We start from the raw sequence: 25,572 nt of genomic DNA, 5'->3' as shown, positions 1-25,572 counted from the left end.
GGAATGAAATGGAGGGGAATAGAGGGGAGAAGAGAGGAGAAAGAGGGGAGGGGAGGAGAGATGGGAGGGGAGGGGGAGGGAAGGAAAGAAAACATAAATGGATGAGAGAGGGGAGGGGAGGAGAGGACGGAGGGGAATGGAGGGGAGGAGGGGAGGGGAGGGGAATGCAATGGAGGGGAATAGAGGGGAGAGGAGAGGAGAAAGAGGGGAGGGGAGGAGAGGAGGGGAGGGGAAGGGAAAGGAGAAGGGAGAAGGGAGGGAGAGGTAGAAGAGAGGATTAGAAAATGGAGAGGAGAGGGGAGGGTGGAAGGAAGGAAGGAAGGTAAATAGATGAAGGAGAGGAGGAAGATTCAGAGGAGGAGGGGAGAGAGAAGGAAGGAAGGAAGGAAGGAAGGAAGGAAGGAAGGAAGGAAGGAAGGAAAAAAGAAAAGGAAGCGAATGGAGGAGGAAGGAAAGGAAAAGAAGGGAAGAGGGGAAAGATGCACTCTGTCCATGCTCAGAGGCGCCGGCTGCTTCCCCGGGGGGCCCGGCCTGCCTCGGAGCCCCGGGTTCTGGCAGGGCCGGGGCGGAAGCGGAGGAAGCGGCCGCCGGGGAAGACAAAAAGGGTCAGGCGGCTTGGGACTCGGCCTCGCCCGGCTCGGTTGCCGCGGCTGCCGCTGCTAAGAGACCCGGAGGGGAAATGGGACTCACTCTTTCTTTTTCTTTCTTTCTTTCTCTTTCTTTCTTTCTTTCTTTCTTTCTTTCTTTCTTTCTTTCTTTCTTTCTTTCCTTCTTTCTTTTCTTTCTTTCTTTCTTTCTTTCTCTTTCTTTCTTTCTTTCTCTTTCTTTCTTTCCTCCCTCCCTCCCTCCCTCCCTTTCTCTTTCCCTCCTTGCTCCTTCTCGTTCTTTCTTTTCTTTCCTTCCTTCCCCTCTTCTTTTTCTCTCTTCTCCTTCCTTCTTTCCTCTCTTTCCATTTTCTTTCTCTTTTCTCTTCCTCCTTCCCTTCCTTCTCCCTCCCTTCCTTCCTTCCTTCCTTCCTCTTTGAACTCTTTTCTCCTTTCCTTAGCCTCGTTACTTAATCCCCTCTTCCTTCCCCCCTTCCTTTTTCCTCTCCTTTTCCTGCTTTCCCTTCCCATCCTTTTTTCCCCCTTCCTTCCCCCCTTAGGAAACCAGAAATTGCATTATTATTATTATTATTATTATTATTATTATTATTATTATTATTATTATTATTACTACTAACAATTTCTTCCCCCCCAAAAAAAACCAGAAAAAATGGCCGAAAGCAACCGGTCCTTCTCTCCCTCGGCGACCCCCGCTGGGCGGGAACCATGGGACCTGGTCCTCCGCGCCCCAAACAACTGCATGCCACCCCCTTCACCCCAGCATTAGCTGGGCAGCTGTCACGGGTGGGCAGGGGGCAAAACCTGGGTGGGGGCAGCCTGGTCTGCTGGATAGTGGGTGGGGGGGCAAAACCTGGGGGGGCAGCCTGGTCTGCTATGCCGGGGTCCCAACAAGCCAAATCCATGGGGCAAACCCCCCCCCTCAAACCAGGGCAAGAGGAGGTCTCGTTTAACGACGAATGCGGTTGCGGTCCTAAGTCGAGGACAACCCTAATGGCTTTGGAGCTGCCAGATTCAAGGATTCAGAAATTGAAAAGAAGGCACAGTCGGGTGGATTGCCGTGTCAATATTTGGCCAAGCGTGATGTTTCTCAAGTGGGGGGGGGCTAAGTGGGGTTTGACATGTTGCAGGGACTTAAGTTTAATCTTTTTTAAATTGGTCTTAATTTTTGTATTAATGTTTTAAAAATTATACCCTGTAAACCGCCCTGAGTCCTTCGGGAAAGGGCGGTATATAAATTCAATAAAATTAAATTCAATAAAATTAAATTAAGACAGTCCAGAAACCAAAGGGCAACTTTCCCTTCTTCTTTCTCTCTCCCCCCCCCTCGTTAAAGCCCTCCCACTTCGGCAGGGCCCCCCCACGCGCCCATTGGTTGGTTCATAGGCAGCCTTCCCCAGCGGTTGGCCACCTCCACCTGCCACTCACGTCTTTCCTCCCCACCCCCCCCCCACCCCGCCCTCCAGCTCAACTTCGCCTTGAGTTTGAATCGGGCTGTTGCGCGTCTCTCGCTCCGGAGGCGTGTGTGTGTGTGTTTGTGTGTCTGTGTGTGTGTGTTTGTCTCTGTGTGTGTGTTTGTGTGTGTGTGTGTGTGTGTGTTTGTCTCTCTGTGTGTGTGTCTTTGTGTGTGTGTGTGTGTTTGTCTGTGTCTGTGTGTGTGTGTGTGTCTTTGTGTGTGTGTGTGTGTGTGTTTGTCTCTGTGTCTGTGTGTCTCTGTGTGTGTTTGTGTGTTTGTGTGTGTGTGTTTTTGTGTGTGTGTTTGTGTGTGTGTGTGTGTTTGTCTCTCTGTGTGTGTGTGTGTTTGTGTGTGTGTGTGTGTTTGTCTGCGTGTGTGTGCGTGTGCCTGTGTGTCTGTGTGTGTTCGCGCGCGCGCGCGCAGGCACACACACACACACACACACACACACAAAAGAGCGTTGCGAGAGCATCAAGTTTCAACTTTGGACCGAAGCGGCGGTGTGGGATTTCCGTCCGCGGGTCCGGCCAGCCGCGGGAGAACCACGGAAAGAAAAGAAGGAAAGAAAGAAAGAAAAGAAAGAAGGGAGGAAGGAAGGAAGGAAGGAAGGAAGGAAGGAAGGAAGGAAGGAAGAGAAAAGCCAAGGATCCCTCGATCCACCCCCGAGCGTTAGACCCCCATCTTGGGCAAAGAAAGCAAGCAGAGACTAACAAAAGGATCCTCGATTCTTTGCACGGGTTTCGCGAAGGCTTCGCAAGATTCCCAGCGACTAGGAAAGGAGGAACCGCAAAAGACATCGTCAGCTCGTCTGAATGCAAGAGAAAAAAAACAGGTATGGAAGGGTGGAAGGGAGGGAGACCGTGTGAAAGGGAAGGAAAGCGGGCTGGGTCGCTTCTGTGGGAGGGGGGGCGAACCAAAGCCGAACCCCCAACTTGATCTCTTTTTAACGGGGTGCTGATCCCCACCCCCATTTCCTGGCTTCCGCTTGCCGGGCTGATCCGAAGAGGGGATTTCCAGGAACGTGGTAGCCTTACGGCCACGGCTGAGCCCAACATTTACGTCGCTAAGCGAGACATTGGCGAAGTGAGTTTTGCCCCGTTTTACGAACTTTCTCCCCACGGTCGTTCAGTGAAGCGTTGCAACTCTTCAAGTGAGTGACGCGGTTGTTAAGTGAATCCGGCTTTCCCCCCCCCCGTTGACATTGCTTGTCAGAAGCTCGCAAAAGGGGATTCGCGGGACAGCGCAAAAAAACCGTGTCATAAATAGGAGTCGCTTTTTTTCAAGCCCCCGAATGTAAATCATACATGACCACGGGAAGGCAGCCCACGGTCCTTAAGTGTGAAAATCGGTCACAAGTCACTTGTTTCAGCGCCGTTGTGACTTTGAACAGTCACTAAGTGAATTGTTGTAAGTCGAGGACCTGTTGTAAGTCGAGGACTCGCAGATCTTTTCTTTCAGCCCTTTTCATCCCCCAAAACTCAGAAGGCCTTGTAAGAAATAACAAGATCAAGTGAGAATCCGAGAGCATAAAAATTGAATTGATCATCATCAATTAACTCTGAAAAAAAAACCAGCCAGCTCTTTGCACCATGTATTAAAGGAAGAGTATCTGTTAAAAAGAATAACTTTGAACATGTGCAGAAATCAAGGTCACTTCCTGATTCTTGGAGGTTTTTAAGAAGAGCCCGGACAACCATTTGTCTGAAATGGTATAGTGTCTCCCGCTTGAGCAGGGGGTTGGACTAGATGACCTCCAAGGTCCCTTCCAGCTCATGCTATTTAATGTTTCTCACTAAGAGGGATATTATTATTTTTTTTGCATAAGAGCAGGACACCAATCTTTATTGATTGCACACTGCAGGGTTTCCTCGTCTTATAAACAGTTCATTTAGCGACCGTTCAAAGTTACAATGGCCCTGGAAGAAAAAAAAAAGGACTTACGATTGTCCTCGTGCTTACGACCGTCGCAGAATCCCCACATGATCAAAATCTGGGCACTTGAAAAACCGGCACGGTAAAAGGTATGGGTAGTTCTCGACTTACGACCTAAAGTGAGCCCAAAATTTCCGTTGTTAAGTGAGACATTGGTACAGTGAGTTTATGCCTCGTTTTTCCCAACCTTCCTTCCCCCCCCCCCGCTTGTTAAGCAGATCGCTGCGCTTGTTCAGTTAATGGCGCCGTTGTTAAGTGAATTCCGGCTTCCCTCTTGACTTGACTCTTGACTCAGAAGGCCGCAAAAGGTGATCACGTGACCCCGGGATGTTGCGACGGTCGTAAATATGAGTCGGTTACCAAGTGTCAAGAATTTTGATCACCTGAGGCTCCAACGGCCCAAAGTGTGAAAATCGGTCGCGGTCCTTTTTTTTTTTCTTCCCAGCGTCGTCGTAACCTCGAACCGTCACTAAACGAGCCGTTTTAAGTCGCGGACTGTCTGCATCGTTCACCAGTCCTGATTGATTTCAGGAGGGGGGAGGGTTCTGCTGTCCTTTCCCCAGCCCCCCCCCCCTCTTTCCCCCTATCTCCGAATACATTGATCCCCAGATCCCTCATCCCCAACAGGAGATGGGAACTGTAGTTTCATCTTTCCGACGGGAAACCAAGTTTGCAAAATCTGCTTTGCAAGGAAGAGCTGCTGATTTTTATTTTTATTTTTCTCTCTCTCTCTCTGACCGGGAAAAAAAAACGGAGAGAAAGCAAGTCAGCAAAACAATAAAACCGCAGGCAGGATCTGAAAACTTGTTTAAACACGCACCGGGTTGCCTGCCATTCTTGGAACGGAGGGTCACGGATCAAAAGTAGACGCCCGTTGGATACGAATTCTCGCACGGCTGATCCGGCCTACCACAAGCAGAGAAACATCACACTTGGACAAATATTGACACGGCAACCCACCCGACTGTGCCTTCTTTCGAATTCTCGCTCGGCCTGGAAAGCCGGTCGGCTGATGCGACGTATCACAACTTGAGAAACATCACGCTTGGCCAAATATTGACACGGCGATCCACCCGACTCTGCCTTCTTTTCGCTTTCCGAATCCTTCAATCCGGCAGCTCCAAAGCCATGAGGGTTGTCCTCGACTTAGGACCGCAACCGCGTTCGTCGTTAAACGAGACCTCCTCTTGCCCTGGTTTGAGGGGGGGGCGGGTTTGCCCCACGGATTTGGCTTGTTGGGACCCCGGCATAGCAAAGGCAAACCAGCTACCGAGCGACCCCGATTTCGTTTTGGTTTTTAAAAAAATATGTTTTATTGATATTTTTTTTAACATAATTTTTTAACAGAATCGCCTTCATATTTGGTAAACACTGTGTTGTCTGGGGATTTAAAAAACGATCGGTAACAATTAATTTTTATAATTCTATAGTCCATATAACGGCTTGGCTTCATTTTCTCTTCTTCCCATAATATTCTCTTTTGCCAACCTTAAATTAACACCGTTCTTACCATCTGAATAAATGACAACGAAATGTAGACATTTTTCTCGCGTTTCCGCAAATGACAACCACACCAGGCTCCGCTCGCGCAATAAGACTGTGCACGCTCAGACACACTGTGTCCCGGGGTCCCCTTTGACGACCTTCCGACAAGCAAAGTCCAACGGGGGGGGGGAATGCCCGAGTCACTTAACAACCGTGTGACTAACTGAACCCCTGCAGTGATTCGCTTAGCGACGGCAGCAAGACAGGTCGTAAAAACGGGGCCGAAATTCACTTAACAAGCGCCTCGCTTAGCAACAGGCATTTTGGGCCTCAGTTGTGGGCGGGAGGTGGATCCGATGGACGCTTTAACTTTTGTGCCCACGGCACGGCTGCCTCCTTCAGGGATGGTTCCGGTGGGAAAACGCTGGCTCAGCTCAGTCTCCGGAAATTTGAGGGCTCACTTGTGGTCGTAAGGCGAGGACTGCCTCCATCCCGAGAGTGGTTTTACTAGACTGGGGAGGGCTGAATCTCCCCACTCCACAGGAGAACATCGAAAGATGTTCAGACTCTGGAAAGAGTGCAGAGAAGAGCAACAAAGATGATCGGGGGACTGGAGGCTAAAACATAGAAGGGACGGTTGCTGGAATTGGGGATGTCTAGTTTAATGAAAAAAGGGATGCGGTGGCTCAGTGGGTTAGGACGCTGAGCTTGTCGATCAGAAGGTCGGCAGTTTGGCGGGTCGAATCCCGAGTGCCGCGTAGCAGAGTGAGCGCCTGTTACTCGTCCCAGCTTCTGCCAACCTAGCAGTTCGAAAGCACGTAAAAATTCAAGTAGAAAAATAGGGACCACGACGGTGGGAAGGTAACAGCGTTCCGTGCGCCTTTGGCGTCTAGTCATGCCGGCCACATGACCACGGAGACGTCCTCGGACAAGCGCTGGCTCTTCGGCTTTGAAACGGAGATGAGCACCGGCCCCTAGAGTTGGAAACGAGTAGCACACGTGTGCGGGGGAACCTTTACCTTTACCTTTACCTTTAGTTTAATGAAGAGAAGGACAAGGGGGGACAGGATAGCAGCGTTCCAATATTTGAGGAGGGGGTCAAGCTGTTCTCCAAAGCCCCTGAAGGCAGGACAAGAAGCAACGGATGGAAACTAGTCAAGGAGAGAAGCAACCTAGAACTAAGGAGAAATTTCCTGACAGTGAGAACAATTAACCAGTGGAACAAGCTGCCTCCAGAAGCAGTGAATGCTCCAACACTGGAAGTCTTTAAGAAGAGACTGGACAGCCATTTGTCTGAAATGATATATATATATATATATATATATATATATTTTAATTCCATTTATATCCCACCCTTCTCCGAAGACTCAGGGCGGCTTACAAGCTTAGCAGTAGCCTTCATTCTATGTATATGCCTGCTTGTTAGGGCTTTCACACACACACACACACCCCAAGCGGCATTGTTACAAAGTCAGCTTAATTGCCCCCAACAATCTGGGTCCTCATTTTACCTACCTCGGAAGGATGGAAGGCTGAGTCAACCTTGAGCCTGGTGGGACTCGAACCTGCACTAATGGCAGGCAGCTGGTGTTACTTAAGGAGGCATTAGCCCACTGCTCCACCAAGGCTCAGGTTTCCTGCCTGAGCAGGGGTGACAGGATAGCAGCCTTCCAATATCTCAGGGGCTGCCCCAAAGAAGAGGCAGTCAAGCTGTTCTCCAAAGCGCCTGAAGGCAGGACGAGAAGCAACGGATGGAAACTAATCAAGGAGAGAAGCAACCTAGAACTAAGGAGAAATTTTTCTCCAATTAACCAGTGGAACTCCTTGCCTCCAGAAGCGGTGAATGCTCCAACACTGGAAGTTTTTAAGAAGAGACTGGACGACCTTTTCTCTGAAATGGTATAAGGTTTCCTGCCTGAGCAGGGGGTTGGACTAGAAGACCTCCAAGGTCCCTTCCAACTTTATTATTATTGTTGTTGTTGTTGTTTCTAGTAAGGAGGAATCCTGCCTCGGAGAAGTTGTGACTGGCCACAATTCGGCAAGGCCAGCTGGCACCTCCACCCTGCAAAAGGGTGGAGAAGGATCCAAACATGATTTACACCCAGCTTCAGGGCGATCCTATCATCCTAGGCGTGCCAGCCAGAATCGCAATTAGAAGATGGAAGAGCGATACAGAACAAACAAGGAGGGAATCGGCTGCCGAAGAATAATTACAGTTTGGGAAATGAGTAAAGGCGGAGGAATCGGCAGAGCTGCTTCCCGACTTACAACCATTCCTTTAGTGACCGGCCATGAAAAAAAAAAAAAGAGACCGGGGACCGTTTTTCGCACTCGCGGCCGTGGCAGCCTCCCTGGGGGGGGGGATCACGTGATCAAAATCCAGAGGCCACTGGCATGGATTTAGGACGGGTTGCAGCATCCCGGGGTTATGTGATGCTTTTTTGGGGGGCGACCTTCTGACAAGCCAAATCGAGGGAGGAGGGGTGGAAAGCCGGATTCGCTTTAACAGCCAGTCTGCTCGCTTATTCGCTGCAGAGATTCACTTAACGACGTTGGCGAGAAAGGTCGTACAGCGGGGCAAAAATTCGCTTAGCGAAGGTCTCGCTTAGCTACGGAAACGTTGGGTTTAGTTGCGGTGGTTTTAAGTCAAGGACGACCTAGAGAATGTATTGATGAAATGAACGCGAAAGGGTCGTAATGGATGAATGGAGGGAGGGACGGAGGGAGGAATGAATGAATGAATGAATGAATGAATATTGCTACTTTTTTTCTGGATTCCTAGCTGAACAGTCAAACAAGCCAGTAGCTCCTGCTTTGGACAGTAAGCAGAATCTCAGATAAGGAGGCCCTGAAGCCAGTGCTCCCCTTTGCTCTCCCAGAGGTAGACTGCTCCTGGTTCTGGAGGCTTTTTTTAATCGTCAAGATGGAGAGCAAGACATCCTTCTCTTCTCCATGAAATTTCATCACAAAAAGAACAGCCCAGCTGGATTAGACCTCCATGCTCTTCTGAGCAGCCGACAAGCCGAGCGCAGGCATCTTCCAGATGTTTCAAACTACAATTCCCATATAACCCTCACCAAGGCCCTGCGGGCTGGGACTGCTTGTAGTTAAAGTCAGAGGCACTGGGAAAGAAGCACCAGATGATGATGATGATGATGACGGGGTTGGAAGGGACCTTGGAGGTCATCTAGTCCAACCCCCCGCTCAGGCAGGAAGAACCTATCCCATTTCGGACAAATTGGCTGTCCAGTCTCTTCTTAAAAACTTCTAGTGTTGGAGCATTCACTGCTTCTGGAGGCAGGTAGTTCCACTGGTTAACTGGAGAAAATTTCTCCTTAATTCCAGGTTGCTTCTCTCCTTGATGAGTTTCCATCCGTTGCTTCTTGTCCTGCCTTCAGGCGCTTTGGAGAACAGCTTGACTCCCTCTTCTTTGGGACAGCCCCTGAGATACTGGAAGACTGCTATCCTGTCCCCCCTTGCCCTTCTCTTCATTAAACTAGAGATACCCAATTCCAGCAACCGTTCCTTGTATGTTTTAGCCTCCAGCCCCCTGATCATCTTTGTTGCTCTACTCTGTACTCTTTCCAGAGTCTCAACATCTTTTTTACATCGTGGTGACCAAAACTGGATGCAGTATTCCAAGTGTGGCCTTACCAAGGCCTTGTAAAGCGGTATTAACACTTCAGGTGATCTTGATTCTATCCCTCTGTTAATGCAGCCTAGCACTGTGTTGGCTTTTTTGGCAGCTGCAGCACACGGCTGGCTCCTATTTAAGTGATTGTCCACTAGGACAATTATTTAATGTCATTTATCCATCTTCTGGATGAGAGTAAAGTTAGGGGTCTTCCCATAATGACGGATGGCAGAAAACCTCCCATTTTTGGCCTTTTATTAAAAGGAGAGAAGCTTGTGAAATAAAGGGCGGAGCCTAGTGAATCAGGAGGCGGGGCCTGGTGGATGAACATTTATTATTATAGCCCCTCCCACTCCAATGGATTCTTAGTTCTCAGGTATGTGAGTAAAAGGTCTGCGACATAGGGGAGGAGCTTTGTCAAGAGTGGGAGGAGCTAAGGGCAAACATGTTTAGCTACAGGCCCACCCCCCTCCCCTGAGATTGTGATGCAATATTTAATCCCATTTATTTTAATCCCATTTATATCCCGCCCTTCTCTGAAGACTCAGGGCAGCTTACAATCTAAGCACAAATCAAATATGCTTAGCAATATCCATGATAATGTTTAATGGTTGCCCATCTTAATTTTAATGCTTTTGTATCTATTGGTTTTGTTACAGTTGTAAGCTGCCCAGAGTCACTCCAGCTGGTGAGATTGGGGGGGGTGTCATATAAATTCAATAAATACATTTATAAATAGATCTATCTATCTATCTATCTATCTATCTATCTATCTATCTATCTATCTATCATCTATGTATATGTATGTGTGTGTGTGTGTGTGTGTGTGTGTGTATATACATACACTATTATATTGTTATATTATATTATATATAGGGACGCAGTGGCTCAGTGGGTTAGGACGCTGAGCTTGTCGATCAGAAGGTCGGCAGTTTGGTGGGTCGAATCCCGAGTGCCGCGTAGCAGAGTGAGCGCCTGTTACTTGTCCCAGCTTCTGCCAACCTAGCAGTTCGAAAGCACGTAAAAATGCAAGTAGAAAAATAGGGACCACTACGGTGGGAAGGTAACAGCGTTCCGTGCGCCTTTGGCGTCTAGTCATGCCGGCCACATGACCACGGAGACGTCCTCGGACAAGCGCTGGCTCTTCGGCTTTAAAACGGAGATGAGCACCGGACCCTAGAGTCGGAAACGAGTAGCACGCATGTGCAGGGGAATCTTTACCTTTACCTATATTATATATTATATTATATATTATTTATTTATTTATTTTTGGGACTTATATGCCGCCCTATCTCCCAAAGGACTCAGGGCGGCTAACAACAATAAAACACAATAATACAAATGTTAAAAAAGATTAACTATTATATTATATTATATTATATTATATTATATTGTATTATATTATATTATATTATATTATATTATATTATATTATATTATATTATATTATATTATATTATATTATATTATATTATATTATATTATTATATTATATTATATTATATTATATTATATTATATTATATTATATTATATTATATTATATTATATTATATTATTATATTATATAAAATTTAGAGCCCGCAACTCAGTAGGCAATTTAACCTTAAAACCTCAAATCAAGTTTGTGAAGCTTCGCCAGGGTGGAACCTTAAAACGGTATTTTTCAACCTCGAACCACTGGAAGATGGGTAGACTTCAACTCCCAGAATTCCCTAGCCGGCGGTGGGAATTCTGGGAGTTGAAGTCCACCCAAACTCCAGTGGTTCGAGGTTGAAAAACCCAGCCTGAGACATGGCTTTCTGACTGCTCTGAGTTCTCTCCTTCCTCCCCCAGGCTGGCCTGTAAATTATTAAGAGATTTATTTTTTTTCTCCCCCTGTGCCTCCATGAAAAATTCATTCGGTTGCAGGGCTTACGTTTCCCAGGGAGAAGAGTGGGTTGTTTTGCAGAAACTTTGCAAAAGCTATCCATGTGCAAAACTCAAAAGAGGGTTGATTAGGGAAGGGAAAGGAAGGTTAAGAGATGGGACAGATGGAAGGGAAACTGCCCTGATTTAAGACTCATTGCTAAAGGTTCAACCGTCCAATACTAAACCAACATCTTTTCCATAAAGGTAAGTCCTTGACGTACGACCCACAATTGCCCCCTTCCCCCAATTTACATGGCTAAGACGTTTGTTAAGTGAGCTTTGCTCCATTTAACAGAATAGCGAGAGTCGGAAGGGACCTTGGAGGTCTTCTAGTCCAACCCCCTGCTCAAGCACTGTCTAATCTCTCTTCTGAGAGCACTCTTTCAAGTTTTGAGGGGCTGCCCCAAAGAAGAGGGAGTCAAGCTATTCTCCAAAACGCCCGAAGGCCGGACAAGAAGCAACGGATGGAAACTGACCAAGGAGAGAAGCAACCTAGAACGAAGGAGAAACTTCCTGACAGTGAGAACTATTAACCAGTGGAACTACCTGCCTCCAGAAGCGGTGAATGCTCCAACGCTGGAAGTGTCTAAGAAGAGACTGGACAGCCAATTTGTCCGAAATGGGATAGGTTCTTCCTGCCTGAGCAGGGGGGCTGGACTAGATGACCTCCAAGGTCCCTTCCCACTCTTGACATTCTGAGCTGTGCTGATGCTTTGGCAGGAAGCAATGTATCTACCCAGCTGAATCTGAATCCGTCCAAATTGTAGGTTGACCAAGACCGCTGTAATTATCGGGGTGGTTCAGATCCGAGCAAAACCCGAGTGCCGGGAATTGGGCTGGTTTTGCTTGTTTGCTAAGTATGTAATTACCAAATGGATTCCAAACGGAGTCAAGCTGATTGCCAGTTCAGGAACCCCACAGCTTGGTTTGATCCTTGCTTAGCTGGCTGAGCTCATCAAACCACGGTTTTCATTTCACGGAACGCGGACTGACCACATTGCGCATCCCTCTGGAATTAAAAACAGAAGTCGGCTTCTCCTGGCAACGCCATCTCGGAGCTTTTCCACTGAAGCTCCAGCATCTCAATCAGCTGGCAGTCAGCTGCCTCTAGAACAGACCCCCCCCCTCTTTTCGGCACTAGGGACCAGTTCCATGGAGAGAGGTTTTTCCACAGACCGGAGGGGGGGGGCGTGGTTTCAGAGTGGTTGGGGACCCCCGATAATTGGAATGGAATAGAATAGAATAGAATAGAATAGAATAGAATAGAATAGAATAGAATAGAATAGAATAGAATAGAATAGAATAGAATAGAATAGAAATACAGAACAGAATAGAAATACAGAATAGAATAGAATAGAATAGAATAGAATAGAATAGAATAGAATAGAATAGAATAGAATAGAATAGAATAGAATAGAATAGAATAGAATAGAATAGAATAGAATAGAATAGAATAGAATAGAATAGAATAACAGAGTTGGAAGGGACCTTAGAGGTCATCTAGTCCAACCCCCTGCTCAGGCAGGAAACCCTATACCATTTCAGACAAATAGTTGTCCAGTCTCTTCTTAAAAACTTCCAGTGTTGGAGCATTCACAGCTTCTGGAGGCAGGTAGTTCCACTGGTTAATTGTTCTTACTATCAGGAAATTCCTACTTAGCTCTAGGTTGGGTCTCTTTTTAATTATCTTCCATCGTTGTTTCTAATCCTTCCCTCAGGTGCTTTGGAAAACAGGTTGATTTCCCCTCCCCCCTTCTGCTTCAGCATCCACATATAAAGACTGCTACCTTATCACCCATAATCCTTGTCTTCTTTAGACTAGACACACCCAGTTCCCACAACCATTCATTATATGATTTAATCTCCGGTCCCCTGATCATCTTTGTTGCTCTTCTCTGCACTCTTTCTAGAGTCTTAACATCTTTTTTACATCGTGGTGACCAAAACCTGATGCCGTATTCCAAGTGTGGCCTTACCCAGGCCTTGTAAAGTGGTATTAACACTTCAGGTGCTCTAATCTAGAAGATATCCTTGGGAGGTCAAAAAAGTCAAGATGGCGGCCACAAACAACTGTCGATTCTTGAATAGGCTTCACAGCTAGGACGCAGAAAAAGGCAGCTGAAGATAAGCCAAGAATGTCTGCCAATTATGATACAGTCAGTCCTCGGCTTAGAAGTAACCATTCATTTAGTGATTGTTCAAAGTTACAACAGCATTTATATATATAAAAAAAAGGCTTACGGAAGTTTTCCCACACTTACGACCATCACAGCATTCCCCTAACATCATGGGATCAAAATTAGGGTGCTTGGCAACTGACTCATATTTACGAGGGTTTGCTCAATCTACACTCCTGACACACACACACAGACACACACACCCCCACACACCACTTTTATTAATGGGTTACAGATGGAGCCTTGTCAGAAAGAAAGATGCTTTTATTTATTTTGATTGCTGGCAGCCAGATGTTTAGGCTGGATTTGACATTTTTTACCCACCTTCCTGAGGACCTGGCAGAGGCAGATGTTGAATAATATTAAAGTTGTGTTGCAGGATGGAAGCTTTTCCGAGTCAAGCTGCCTTTTGCAACTGACCGATGGTGAATTTGTCAATGCCGATTGTGACACTGGCGCTCCAGATGTTTTCAGATTGCACCCAACACACCTACTCTTATTGGGACAACCTTTGCTTTTCTTTTGCCACAGTGGTTCTATTTCTATGTGCGGGTTTGTGTATTTTGTGATCGTCTCCATTTCTTTCTCTTCTGCTGTCTCCAGGTACTGTCGCGTCCGCTATCCAGGCTTTTTTGGTCTTTCTGAACGACAGTTGTTAAGTCTGGGGTGTTATGCAGCAGGTGACTGTCTGTCTGTTTGAATTCTAAAATCCCAGAACAATTTAGCTTTTCCATAATTTTCTCTATTTGATAATCCCACCGGTTCTTGTTTACAAGCTAGGGGCCTAATGCTCCATTGTTGCTACCTTGTCACCCTGTTGTTAGGCCAAAGCACTTTTCAGCAACTTCATAAATGACCTAGAAGAGGAAATAGAAGTGGGGGGGCTCATCAAATTTGCAGAGGACAACTATGGGAAGAAAAATCAGGTCCAGTTCCAAGCCGGGAGAAAGACACTGAAAAATAAAACGGAGGCTGGCTGCTTAGGAAAGGAGATCTCTGTTTATTGACAATCAGAACCGACAAACAGCATGCGGTTGTGGGACGGCTGACAAAATGGAGTTGAGAGTAGGTGGGTTTTTATGCGTTCTTTGGAGCTTTGCCATCGAGATGCCTGTTCCTGTGTGAGATTGTGTCCTTTAATATTTTAATAGCTGTTGCCAGATTCTTAGGGCGTCGTGTAGGGGTCACGGCTGGCTTTACAGGCAAGAGGGGAAATGCAAATCCTCGGTGTGTTGTTCCTCTGAGCTAATGGTGGCAGTTTGGCCTTCCCTGTGGTGTTGTTTATGTAGGGTTTCTAGTTGTTCTTTGTAGATGAATGATGTTGGCCAGACGTTCTGAACGGATGACAAAATCTCCATTCCTAAAGACCAGCCTACTCAGGTTTCTGCTTTCTACCTTTAAGAAAATGTCTCTCCTCTTCCCTTTGTCTGAAATGGTAGAGGCCAGGGGTAGGCCACCTTGGCTCTTTTATGACTCGTGGACTTCAACTCCCAGAATTCCTGAGCCGGCCATGCTGAGGGGAAAGGGAGAGGTTTCCAAGCTGAGCCCTGGCTGGCTCAGGAATTCTGGGAGTTGAAGTCCACCAGTCATGAAAGAGCCAAGGTTGCCTACCCCTGGCCTAGGCCTAGGCTGCTTTATGATTGGTGGACTTCAACTCCCAGAATTCCTGAGCCGGCCATGCTGAGGGGAAAGGGAGAGGTTTCCAAGCTGAGCCATGCTGGCTCAGGAATTCTGGGAGTTGAAGTCCACCAGTCATAAAAGAGCCAAGGTGGCCTACCCTGGATAGGGTTTCCTGCCCGAGCAGAGGGTTGGACTAGATGACCTCCAAGGTCCCCTCCAACTACCCCTCGCCTGGGCCTAGGCCGCTTTATGACTGGTGGACTTCAACTCCCAGAATTCCTGAGCCAGCCATGCTGAGGGGAAAGGGAGAGGTTTCCAAGCTGAGTCATGCTGGCTCAGGAATTCTGGGAGTTGAAGTCCACCAGTCATAAAAGAGCCAAGGTGGCCTACCCTGGATAGGGTTTCCTGCCTGAGCAGAGGGTTGGACTAGATGACCTCCAAGGTCCCCTCCAACTATTACTACTACTACTATTATTATTATTATAAAACTTTTATTCATAAAACATGAAACTCACTCAACTGAACACTCAAACTGACTGGCACTAATGGTTGACACGGGCTGCTGCCAGCATCCTAGGTATCAACCAGGTATCTCCTTAAAATGGAAGATGTTCCAAGTAGCGCAGTTTTTGTAGCTTTGCTGGAATTATTGCAGGAAGTTGCAATTTCTTGATGTGTTTTGCAAAGTTTTTGGACATAGTTCCCAGTGCCCTGATGACAATGGGTATCCCTCTTACGCGTTTCATCCATAATCGCGCAGTTTCGATGGCCAGGTCGCATTATTTCATAATTTTTTCTAGTTCTTTTTCTTCGACTCTGGCATCTCCTGGTACAGCGATATCAATCAGCTGTATGCTTCAGTTCTCTACAACTGCGATATCTGGCGTGTTGTGTTCCAAATGGCGATCTGTCTGTATTCGGAAGTCCCACAAGATCTTCACCCTCTCATTCGCGACAACTTTTTCCACCCTATGTTCCCACGACTTTTCGGACACAGGCAAGTCGTATTTTTTACACAATGCCCAGTGGATTAGTTTAGCAACTCGGTCATGTCTAGCTTTGTAATCCGTTTGCGCGATTTTGCTGCATTCACATATTAAATGTGAAACAGTTTAAACTTTCTCATTGCAAAGTGAGCAATTTGGATTGTTAGTAGATTTTTTTATTTATTGAAGTTTTATAAAAGTTACAATATTATTATTGATGGTCCCGCTGGTTCCTGCATGCAGGCAAATGACTCTAGAAAGGGTACAGGGAAAAGCAGCAAAGATGATTAGGGGACTGGAGGCTAAAACATATAGGGAACGGTTGCTGGAATTGGGTATGTGTAGTTTAATGAAGAGAAGGGTGAGGGGTGACATGATAGCAGTGTTCCAGTATCTCAGGGGCTGCCCCAAAGAAGAGGGAGTCAAGCTGTTCTCCAAAGCACCTGAAAGCAGGACAAGAAGCAACGGATGGAAACTAGTCAAGGAGAGAAGCAACCTAGAACTAAGGAGAAACTTCCTGACAGTCAGAACAATTAACCAGTAGAACAACCTGCCTCCAAGGGTGGTGAATGCTCCAACACTGGAGGTTTTTAAGAAGAGACTGGACAGCCATTTGCCTGAAATGGTATAAGGTTTCCTGCCTGAGGAGGGGGTTGGACTAGATGACCTCCAAGGTCCCTTCCAACTTATTATTATTATTATTTCTTAAGGATCTTCCAACGCACCATTGTTGCTCCTTTGTCGTGCCGTTGTTCGTAATCCCATCATCTTACAGCGGAGGATCCCCTGTTGTTCCTTCAGCTTCGTTGCCTGGATGGGGTTTGCCGTCTGTTTCTCCCTTCTCAATTCTGGCTTTGGCTGCATTTGTTGTTAAATTATTCTTAATTGCTCTTAATTGTTCTCTAGAATGGAGCAGCAGATCTGCTGGTCTTAAAATGTCATTTTTATAAGAATGCTTTACTTGAGGGGTTGGGGTGGGGGGAAAGCAAGATAAGCTGATGGCGGGAGACAAGTCCTGATTAATCTCCAGAAAGAGAGGAATTTGCAATATGAGGCTGCCATTCATCGGAATCTCTCTCCTCTCTCTCTCTCTCTCTCTCTCTCTCTCTCTCTCTCTCTCTCTCTCTCTCTCTCTCTCTCTCTCCCTCCCTCCCTCCCTCCCTCCCTCCCTGTCTCTCCCCTCCCTTTCTTTCTGCCTTTGAATCAAATTTGACACCTGGCAAGAATAAAATGTGGCTTGCGGTGCCTTGCAGACTTAACGCTCTGGGGAGATGTTAGCAAACAGAGCAAAAGAGAGAAGACAGGGACAAAAATTCACCGAGGCTGAATGAATCTTGAGTTTCTGACCATTTTTCCTTGTCTAATCTTACATTTTTGTTTCTGCTCATTTGATTTGCAGCTCCCTGAGAACCTGGGGGCGGCGGGGTAGGAAATAGGCGAGTGTTTTTCTTAACATCTCCATTTTGGGACAAAACGACACCTCATACAAGCGGCCTGCAAAGCGAGATCTTTCCCTAATTTAGAAACTTAACTTTATTTAGAGCAGGCTTTCTCAACCTTAGGGTGTTTAAGAGGGGTGGACTTCAACTCCCAGAATCCCCCAGCCAGCATATGTTGTATATTCATACGTGCAGCAGCCGGAGCAGCCAAAAGAAACGAACGCAATCCTGGGTTGTATAAACAGAGGCACAGAATCAAAATCATGACAAGTATTAGTACTGCTTTATCAAGCTTGAGTAAGGCCACACCTGGAGTACAGTATCCCAATTGTGGTCACCACATTCCGAAAAAAGATGTTGAGACTTTGAAAAAAGTGCCAGAGAAGAGCAACTAAGATTATTAAAGGCCTGGAGACAAAAACACACCAAGAACGGTTGCAGGATTTGGATATGGCTAGTTCTAGAGAAAAGGAAGGACTGGGGGTGGGGGGGACGTGATAGCAGTATTCCAGTATTTGAGGGGCTGCCACAAAGAAGAGGGGGGGGTCAACTTATTCTCCAAAGCAGCAGAAGGCAGGACAAGAAACATCTAATCAAGGAGAGAAGCAACCTAGAATTAAGGAGAAGCTTCCAACAGTGAGGACAATTAACCAGTGGAACAGCTTGCCACCAGAAGTTGTGGATGCTCCAACACTGGAGGTCTTTAAGAAGAGACTGGACAGCCATTTGTCTGAAATGGTATAGGGTTTCCTGCCTGAGCAGGGGGTTAGACTAGAAGGCCTCCAAGCTCCCTTCCCAACTCTGTTCTGATTGACTGAAGCTTCTTAAACATGCCAAGGTTGAGAAACAGTGATCTAGAGAATTCAAATCCACTTTGAGCATCGGATAACTTTGGACCAGTCACTCTCTCAGCAAATCTACCTTGCCACAGTTGTGCTTGGTGAACCTGGAAGAAAAAAGACTACCGTATATACTTGAGTATAAGCCGACTCGAGTATAAGCCGAGACCCCCAATTTCACCCCCAAAAACTGGGAAAAGTTGTTGACTCGAGTATAAGCCGATCCGCCGTTCTGCAAGCCTCCGCCGCCAGCAGAGGCTCGATCCGCCATTTTGCAAGCCTGAATACACAGGAATACCCTGTGTGGCCGCGGCTCTCGGGGAAGCCCTGGCTGTCCGCTTCCTCGCTCCACGCTGCCATTCGGGGCCCGCGCGTTCCCCGGGCAAATCGCGGCGCCCAGCAGGCGAGGAAACACGCCCGCTCCAGTCGCCCCCCCTTCCCTCAGGAGACGCGAAGCAAGTGACCGCCCGGAGCTTACCGAGGACTTGCGTGCGGCCGAGGCTTCGGTGCTTCCAGGATCGCGCGCACCTCTCCCAAGCCGCCGCCGTCCGGAGACCTGCCGAAGATTGGGGAGGTGCGCGCGCACCTCCCCAAACCTCCCCAAACGTCGGCAGGTCTCCGTTCCTCCGCGCAGACCTGCCGACGTTTGGGGAGGTTTGGGCGCCTCCCCAAACCTCCCCAAACGTCGGCAGGTCTCCGTTCCTCCTGCCGACGTTTGGGGAGGTTTGGGCGCCTCCCCAAACCTCCCCAGGTCTCCGTTCCTCCGCGCAGACCTGCCGACGTTTGGGGAGGTTTGGGGAGGCGCCCAAACCTCCCCAAACATCGGCAGGTCTGCGCGGAGGAACGGAGACCTGGGGAGGTTTGGGGAGGTGCCCAAACCTCCCCAAACGTCGGCAGGAGGAACGGAGACCTGGGGAGGTTTGGGGAGGCGCCCAAACCTCCCCAAACGTCGGCAGGTCTGCGCGGAGGAACGGAGACCTGGGGAGGTTTGGGGAGGCGCCCAAACCTCCCCAAACGTCGGCAGGTCTGCGCGGAGGAACGGAGACCTGGGGAGGTTTGGGGAGGCGCCCAAACCTCCCCAAACGTCGGCAGGAGGAACGGAGACCTGCCGACGTTTGGGGAGGTTTGGGGAGGCGCCCAAACCTCCCCAAACGTCGGCAGGTCTGCGCAGAGGAACGGAGACCTGGGGAGGTTTGGGGAGGCGCCCAAACCTCCCCAAACGTCGGCAGGAGGAACGGAGACCTGGGGAGGTTTGGGGAGGCGCCCAAACCTCCCCAAACGTCGGCAGGTCTGCGCGGAGGAACGGAGACCTGGGGAGGTTTGGGGAGGCGCCCAAACCTCCCCAAACGTCGGCAGGAGGAACGGAGACCTGCCGACGTTTGGGGAGGTTTGGGGAGGCGCCCAAACCTCCCCAAACGTCGGCAGGTCTGCGCGGAGGAACGGAGACCTGGGGAGGTTTGGGGAGGCGCCCAAACCTCCCCAAACGTCGGCAGGAGGAACGGAGACCTGCCGAGGTTTGGGGAGGCGCCCAAACCTCCCCAAACGTCGGCAGGTCTCCGTTCCTCCGCGCCCTGCCTGCCTGCTTCTTTCCGCTGCGGAAAGAAGCAGGCAGGCAGGGCGCGGAGGAACGGAGACCTGCCGTTTGGGGAGGTTTGGGGAGGTGCGCGCGCACCTCCCCAAACCTCCCCAAACTTCGGCAGGTCTCGGACGGCGGTGGCTTGGGAGAGGTGCGCGCGATCCCGGAAGCACCAAAGCCTCGGCCGCGCACAAGTCCTCGGTAAATTTTTTTGTTGACTGGAGTATAAGCCGAAGTGGAATTTTTCAGCCCAAATAGTGGGCTGAAAAATTCGGCTTATACTCAAGTATATACGGTATATGTAATCCTTGACATATGAGCATAATGGAGCCTAATCATTATGGGGAATAGAATAGAATAGAATAGAATAGAATAGAATAGAATAGAATAGAATAGAATAGAATAGAATAGAATAGAATAGAATAGAATAGAATAGAATAGAATAGAATAGAATAGAGAATAAATAGAACAGAATGGAATGGAATAGAATAGAACAGAACAGAGAATAAATATAACTAGAATAGAAATTAGAATAGAATAGAAATTAGAATAGAACAGAATAGAGAATAAATAGAATAGAATAGAAATTAAGCTAAAATAGAAAGTAGAATAGAATAGAAAATAGAACAATATAGAGAATAAATAGAATAGAATAGAATAGAATAGAAATTAGACTAGAAAATAAATTATAATCTATAGACTAGACTAGATAGAACAGAATAGAGAATGAACAGAACAGAATAGAATAGTATAGTTGGAAGGGACCTTGGAGGCCATTTAGTCCAACCCACTGCTCAGGCAGGAAACCCTACCCCATTTCAGACAAATGGCTGTCCAGTCTCTTCTTAAAAACCTCCAGTCCTGGAGCATTCACAACATCTGGAGGCAGGTTGTTCCGCTGGTTAATTGTTCTAACAGGAAGTTTCTCCTTAGTTCCAGGCTGTAGGTCGTCACACTCCAGTTGGGTGAAATGTTCCTCAGAGGATATCCCAACCTGCCTGTCTAGATGATTATGCTGTAATAGATGATGAGGTGGTTGTTGTTGTTGTTGGTGATGATGATGATGATGATGGATGCTTTTTCCTCCCATCTCTCAGGGAAGATGGATCCCTTCAGCACTAAGAACCTGGCTCTCCAAGCTCAGAAGAAGCTGGTGAGCAAGATGGCCTCCAAGAACATGGCCAGCATCTTTATCGACGACACCAGCAGCGAGATCCTGGACGAGCTCTACCGGGTCACCAAGGAGTTCACCCACAATCGCAAAGAAGCCCAGAAGGTCATCAAGAACCTGATCAAGATCGTCATGAAGTTGGGCGTGCTGTACCGCAACAAGCAGTTTGGCGTGGAAGAGCTGGTCTTGATGGACCGCTTCCGCAAGAAGGTCCACAACTTGGCCATGACCGCCATCAGCTTCTACCAGATAGACTTCACCTTTGACCGTCGGATCATGGCCAACATGCTCAACGAATGCCGGGACCTGCTCCACCAAGCCATCAACACTCACTTGACCGCCAAATCCCACGCTCGGATCAACCACGTCTTCAACCATTTCGCGGACTTGGACTTCCTGTCGGCCCTTTACGGCTCTTCCGAGCCTTACCAGACTCACCTGCGGCGGATCTGCGAAGGGCTGAACCAAATGCTGGATGAAGGCAACATCTGAAAGAAAAAAAAAACACCATCGTTGTCTTGAGGACCCATCTGGGGACGCCGTTGCTTGGGTTTCACCCCCTCTGGATGTGCTTCTGATGTAATTTAGTGGTATTTTAAGAATGAGATTGTGGGGTGTATTGTGTGTTGTTGTTTTTTTTTTTTTTTAGTTTTTATGGATGGTTTTACCTGGGGTTTCTCCACGGTCCTCTCAAATTTTCTCCAAGGAATGGACAGGGTTTGTAAAGGTTTTGGAAGAAGGCAACTAGGGCCAGCCACCGTTTATTGGGTTGGTTGATTTATGGGAGACCACAATTAAGGACCATCTCCAGATTTGCCCCTGAACAGAACAACAGAATTGGATGGGACGTTGGAGGTCATCTAGTCCAACCCCCTGTTCAGGCAGGAAACCCTATACCATTTCAGACAAATGGTTGTCCAGTCTCTTCTTAAAAACTTCCAGTGTTGGAGCATTCACAGCTTCTGGAGGCAGGTTGTTCCACTGGTTAATTGTTCTAACTGTCAGGAAGTTTCTCCTTAGTTTTAGGTTGCTTCTCTCCTTGATGAGTTTCCATCCGTTGCTTCTTGTCCTGCCTTCGGGCGCTTTGGAGAATAGCTTGACTCCCACTTCTTTGGGGCAGCCCCTGAGATACTGGAACACGGTTATCATGTCACCCCTGGTCCTTCTCTTCATTAAGCTAGACATCCCCAATTCCAGCAACCGTTCTTTATATAGTGTAGACTCCAGTTCCCTAACCATATTTGTCGCTCTTCTCTGCACTTCTGCATCTGGTCTTCTAGAGCAGAAGATGGATGAAAGCAACTATAAACCAAAGATTTGATTTGGTTGGGCCTGCTAACTCTGGCAGTCTTTCGCCGATCTTTCCAAGGAGCCCCTTTGGCCAAGTGGGACCTCGGTGGGTGTTTTCCCCCCAACGTGGCTGGCATTCAGAGACACATAAACTCAACACTTTGAATGGTCCCAAGGAAGGAGAATATTTGCAACTCAGGGTTGAAACGAGAAGTCTTTGGTGCTCTCTGAGTTTGCTTGTTTTCTTGCAGACGTTTCATGACCCAACTAGGTAACAGTGTTAGAATGAAGTGGGTGTTGTGGAGAGGAGGAGGAGGACTGTAGGGTTCTTGGTGCTCTCTGAGTTTGCTTGTTTTCTTGCAGACGTCTCATGACCCAACTAGGTAACATCATCAGGGCTAGTAAGGTACTGTTTGCTGTCCGTTTATATCCTGGTGTCTTGCCTGCCGCATGGAATCAGCACAGCACACAAGCCAACTAAAGTCCTTCAAAACATCCTAAACAAACCCAAAAAAACCCAGCAACCACAGAAGGGAAAAAAACAGGAGTCATCTACAACGTACAAGGCAAGAACTCCAACAACCACTGTGTAGGACAAACGGGCCAAAAAAAAAAAGACCGGCAGAACGCAGCCACGAACACCAACTGGCTGTCAAAAGGCCTGACGAAAATTCTTGAATTTCACACCATATAGACCAGGGGTCTTCAAACTTGGCCCTTTTATAACTTGTGGACTTCAACTCCCAGAATTCCTCAGCCAGCATGCCTGGCTGAGGAATTCTGGGAGTTGAAGTCCACAAGTCATAAAAGGGCCAGGTTTGAAGACCCCTGATATAGACAGATGTAGCCATAGCTGCAATGGGGAAAATGTGACCGTCCTAGAACCAGGCCAAGTCCCAAAATGCCGGGGAATTTTCTAGAAGCCTGGCACTCTGACCGATCAGCCATCGACGGGCACGTAGGCGTTAAGCACGCCTACAGAGGATGCGAAAGAGGCAATCAACCAGCTCCCCAAAGGGAGCAGAAAGACTCCAGCACTTCTCCGCCACCAGCAATCGGCACCCGGATCAGCAGAGGTTAACTCCAAGGTCACCTTCGGACCGAGTAAGCAACACCCCAGTGAAGATACGGCCAAGGAGCCCTTAGTCAACGGCCCAACCGAAGAATCCCTAAGACCGGCCCCCCACCCCCAGACAGGCAGGCAAGACACCAGAATATAAAGTGACAGCAAAGCCCACTCCTTGCTAGCACTGATGACGTTACCTAGTTGGGTCATGAGACGTCTGCAAGAAAACAATCTAGCTCAGAGAGCACCAAGGACCCCACAGTCTTCCTCCTCCTCCTCCTCCTCCTCCTCCTCCTCTCTACACACCCGTCTCCCTTCTAGCGCTGATAATGTTCTCTAGTTGGGTCATGAAACGTCTGCAAGAAAACCACCAAGATCAGAGAGCAGCAAGCACCCCACAGTCTTTCTCCTCCTCCTCTTCACACACCCGTCTCCCTTCTAGCACTGATGACATTACCTAGTTGGGTCATGAGACGTCTGCAAGAAAACAAGCAAGCTCCGAGAACAGGACCCCTCACTTAAATGTCCACTTCCAACCAGCAGTTCATTTAGCTTGGCGATCAGCAGGAGCTCCTGTGGAAATACTTAAAAGTTAATACTTAAAAGGAAGGAACCTTGAGGGCATCCATCTGGTCTGAGAGAAAAGCTGCATTAAAGCACCCACAATAGATGGGTGTCCAGCCTTCACTGTCAAACAACAAAGGACTTTCTCCCCCCCCCCCTTGGAACATTCATCTAGATTCTGTCTCGCTGTAATTGGACTCCGTGCGCCCTGGAGGAATGCTTTTCAAACTTGGCAACTTTTAAGATGGGTGGACGCCCAGAATTCCCCAGCCAGCATGGTTTAAGATGGGTGTCTATGGAGATTCTTGATCAATCTTTCCATTCCTCACCAGCCAGTCAGAGTTGAAGAAGCTTCTTGGAGGAGAAGCAAAACATCTTCAAACAAAAAGAAGAACGTCCAGTTGCCTGTAGAAAAAAAAAGTGCTTTTGGGTTTTTAGATGGGTGGACTTCGACTCCCAGAATCCCCCAGCCAGCATGCTTTAAGTCAGGTGGACTTCAACTCCCAGAATTCCCCAGCCAGCCATGCTTTAAGACGGGTGGACTTCAACTCCCAGAATTCCCCAGCCAGCATGGTTTAAGATGGGTGGATTTAATCTCCCAGAATTCCCAGCCAGCTTGCTTTAAGGTGGGTGGTCTTCAACTCCCAGAGTCCGCTAGTTAGCATGCTTGGCAAACAAACCTTCCAACTGTTTTATCTAACTGAAAATGCTTGGAAAAAGCCCGGAAAAAATAAAATAAAATTAATTTCCTCTCCTGGATGACTCCAGTTGCTTAGAAAGGCTGGCGGGGAAGTTGCTTGGCAAATGTTTTTTTTTTTCCTTTTGATTCTTTCCAGAAATTAGTGCGAAGTGCAGATGGGCTGGGTTGTTTTTTGTCTGTGTGTGTGTGTGGTTGTTTGAACAGTTGCAACCCTGCCCCTCGGGACTATTAAAACTTATTTGTTGAAGTACAAACTTCACTGCAAGAGACATAATGGCAGATCTCGTAATGTTCCACACCCACATTCTGGCAGTTAGGAGGAGGAGGAAGACAAGAATGCGAGTCAGCCTTTGGGATTTAATCTCTGCAGATCCCTCTAATCTGGAACGCTCTCTGCAGATGGCAAACCGGATTCTCCCTTCGCTGGGAGCGCCAAAATAAAATCGGAAGGAATCTAGGAGCCTCTTTTGGGGAACGTGCCAATTTTATTGGGATTCCGCGTTCGGTCTCTAGAAGTATTGAATTTGGAATTTTTCAAAAAAGCACCTTTGGGGCATTCAGTCCTAGAAGCACCAAATCAGGGATGTTTGAAATGGTATAGGCCAGGGCACGGGTCGGCAACCTGCGGCTCTAGAGCCGCATGCGGCTCTTTGAGCCGTCTCCTGCGGCTCCCAGCCGCCCGGTGCGCGCACACCTCTTCGAACGGGCAGTGGTGCGCGCGCACCTCTCCAAATGGAGAGTGGCACCACCCGTTTGGAGAGGTGCGCGTGCACCTCTCCGAATGGGCGGAGGTGCGTGCGCACCTCCCCAAACATTTGGAGAGGTGCGCGTGCACCTCCGCGCGAACGGGCAGCGGCGCCGCTCTTTGAGAAAGCTGCCGCGGCATGTTTGTAGGCTGCCGAAAGCGGCAGCTCTGCAGACGGGCCGCGGCAGCTTTCCCAACAAGCGGCGCCGCTGCCCATTCCGAGAGGTGCGCGCGCACCTCTCCGAACGACCGTAGGTGCGTGCGCACCTCCCCAAACCTTTGGAGAGGTGCGCGCGCACCTCCGCGCGAACGGGCAGCGGCGCCGCTCTTTGGGAAAGCTGTCGTGGCATGTTTGCAGGCTGCCGAAGGCGGTAGCTCTG

The 25,572-nt window shown here is 48.2% G+C and overlaps 1 protein-coding gene across 2 annotated transcripts; it reads left to right on the top strand.

The window, feature by feature from the left end:
• Nucleotides 1-2,074: 2,074 nt before the first annotated feature.
• Nucleotides 2,075-21,451, top strand: TNFAIP8L1 (TNF alpha induced protein 8 like 1). Of its 2 annotated transcripts, none has more exons than XM_081321474.1 (2): nucleotides 2,075-2,890; nucleotides 20,754-21,451. In XM_081321474.1, the coding sequence occupies exon 2, from the start codon at nucleotides 20,759-20,761 to the stop codon at nucleotides 21,317-21,319; it is 561 nt and encodes a 186-aa protein (XP_081177600.1). In that variant the 5' UTR covers nucleotides 2,075-2,890; nucleotides 20,754-20,758; the 3' UTR covers nucleotides 21,320-21,451. The 2 variants fall into 2 exon arrangements, with proteins under 2 accessions (XP_081177600.1, XP_081177601.1); XM_081321475.1 differs by lacking the exon at nucleotides 2,075-2,890 and adding an exon at nucleotides 9,776-9,797.
• The last annotated feature ends 4,121 nt before the right edge of the window (nucleotides 21,452-25,572 follow it).

This window comes from Vipera berus (assembly GCF_964194415.1).
Source record: "Vipera berus genome assembly, chromosome: 1".
Lineage (NCBI taxonomy): Eukaryota > Metazoa > Chordata > Lepidosauria > Squamata > Viperidae > Vipera > Vipera berus.
This window is presented reverse-complemented; position numbering and strand designations above follow the sequence as displayed.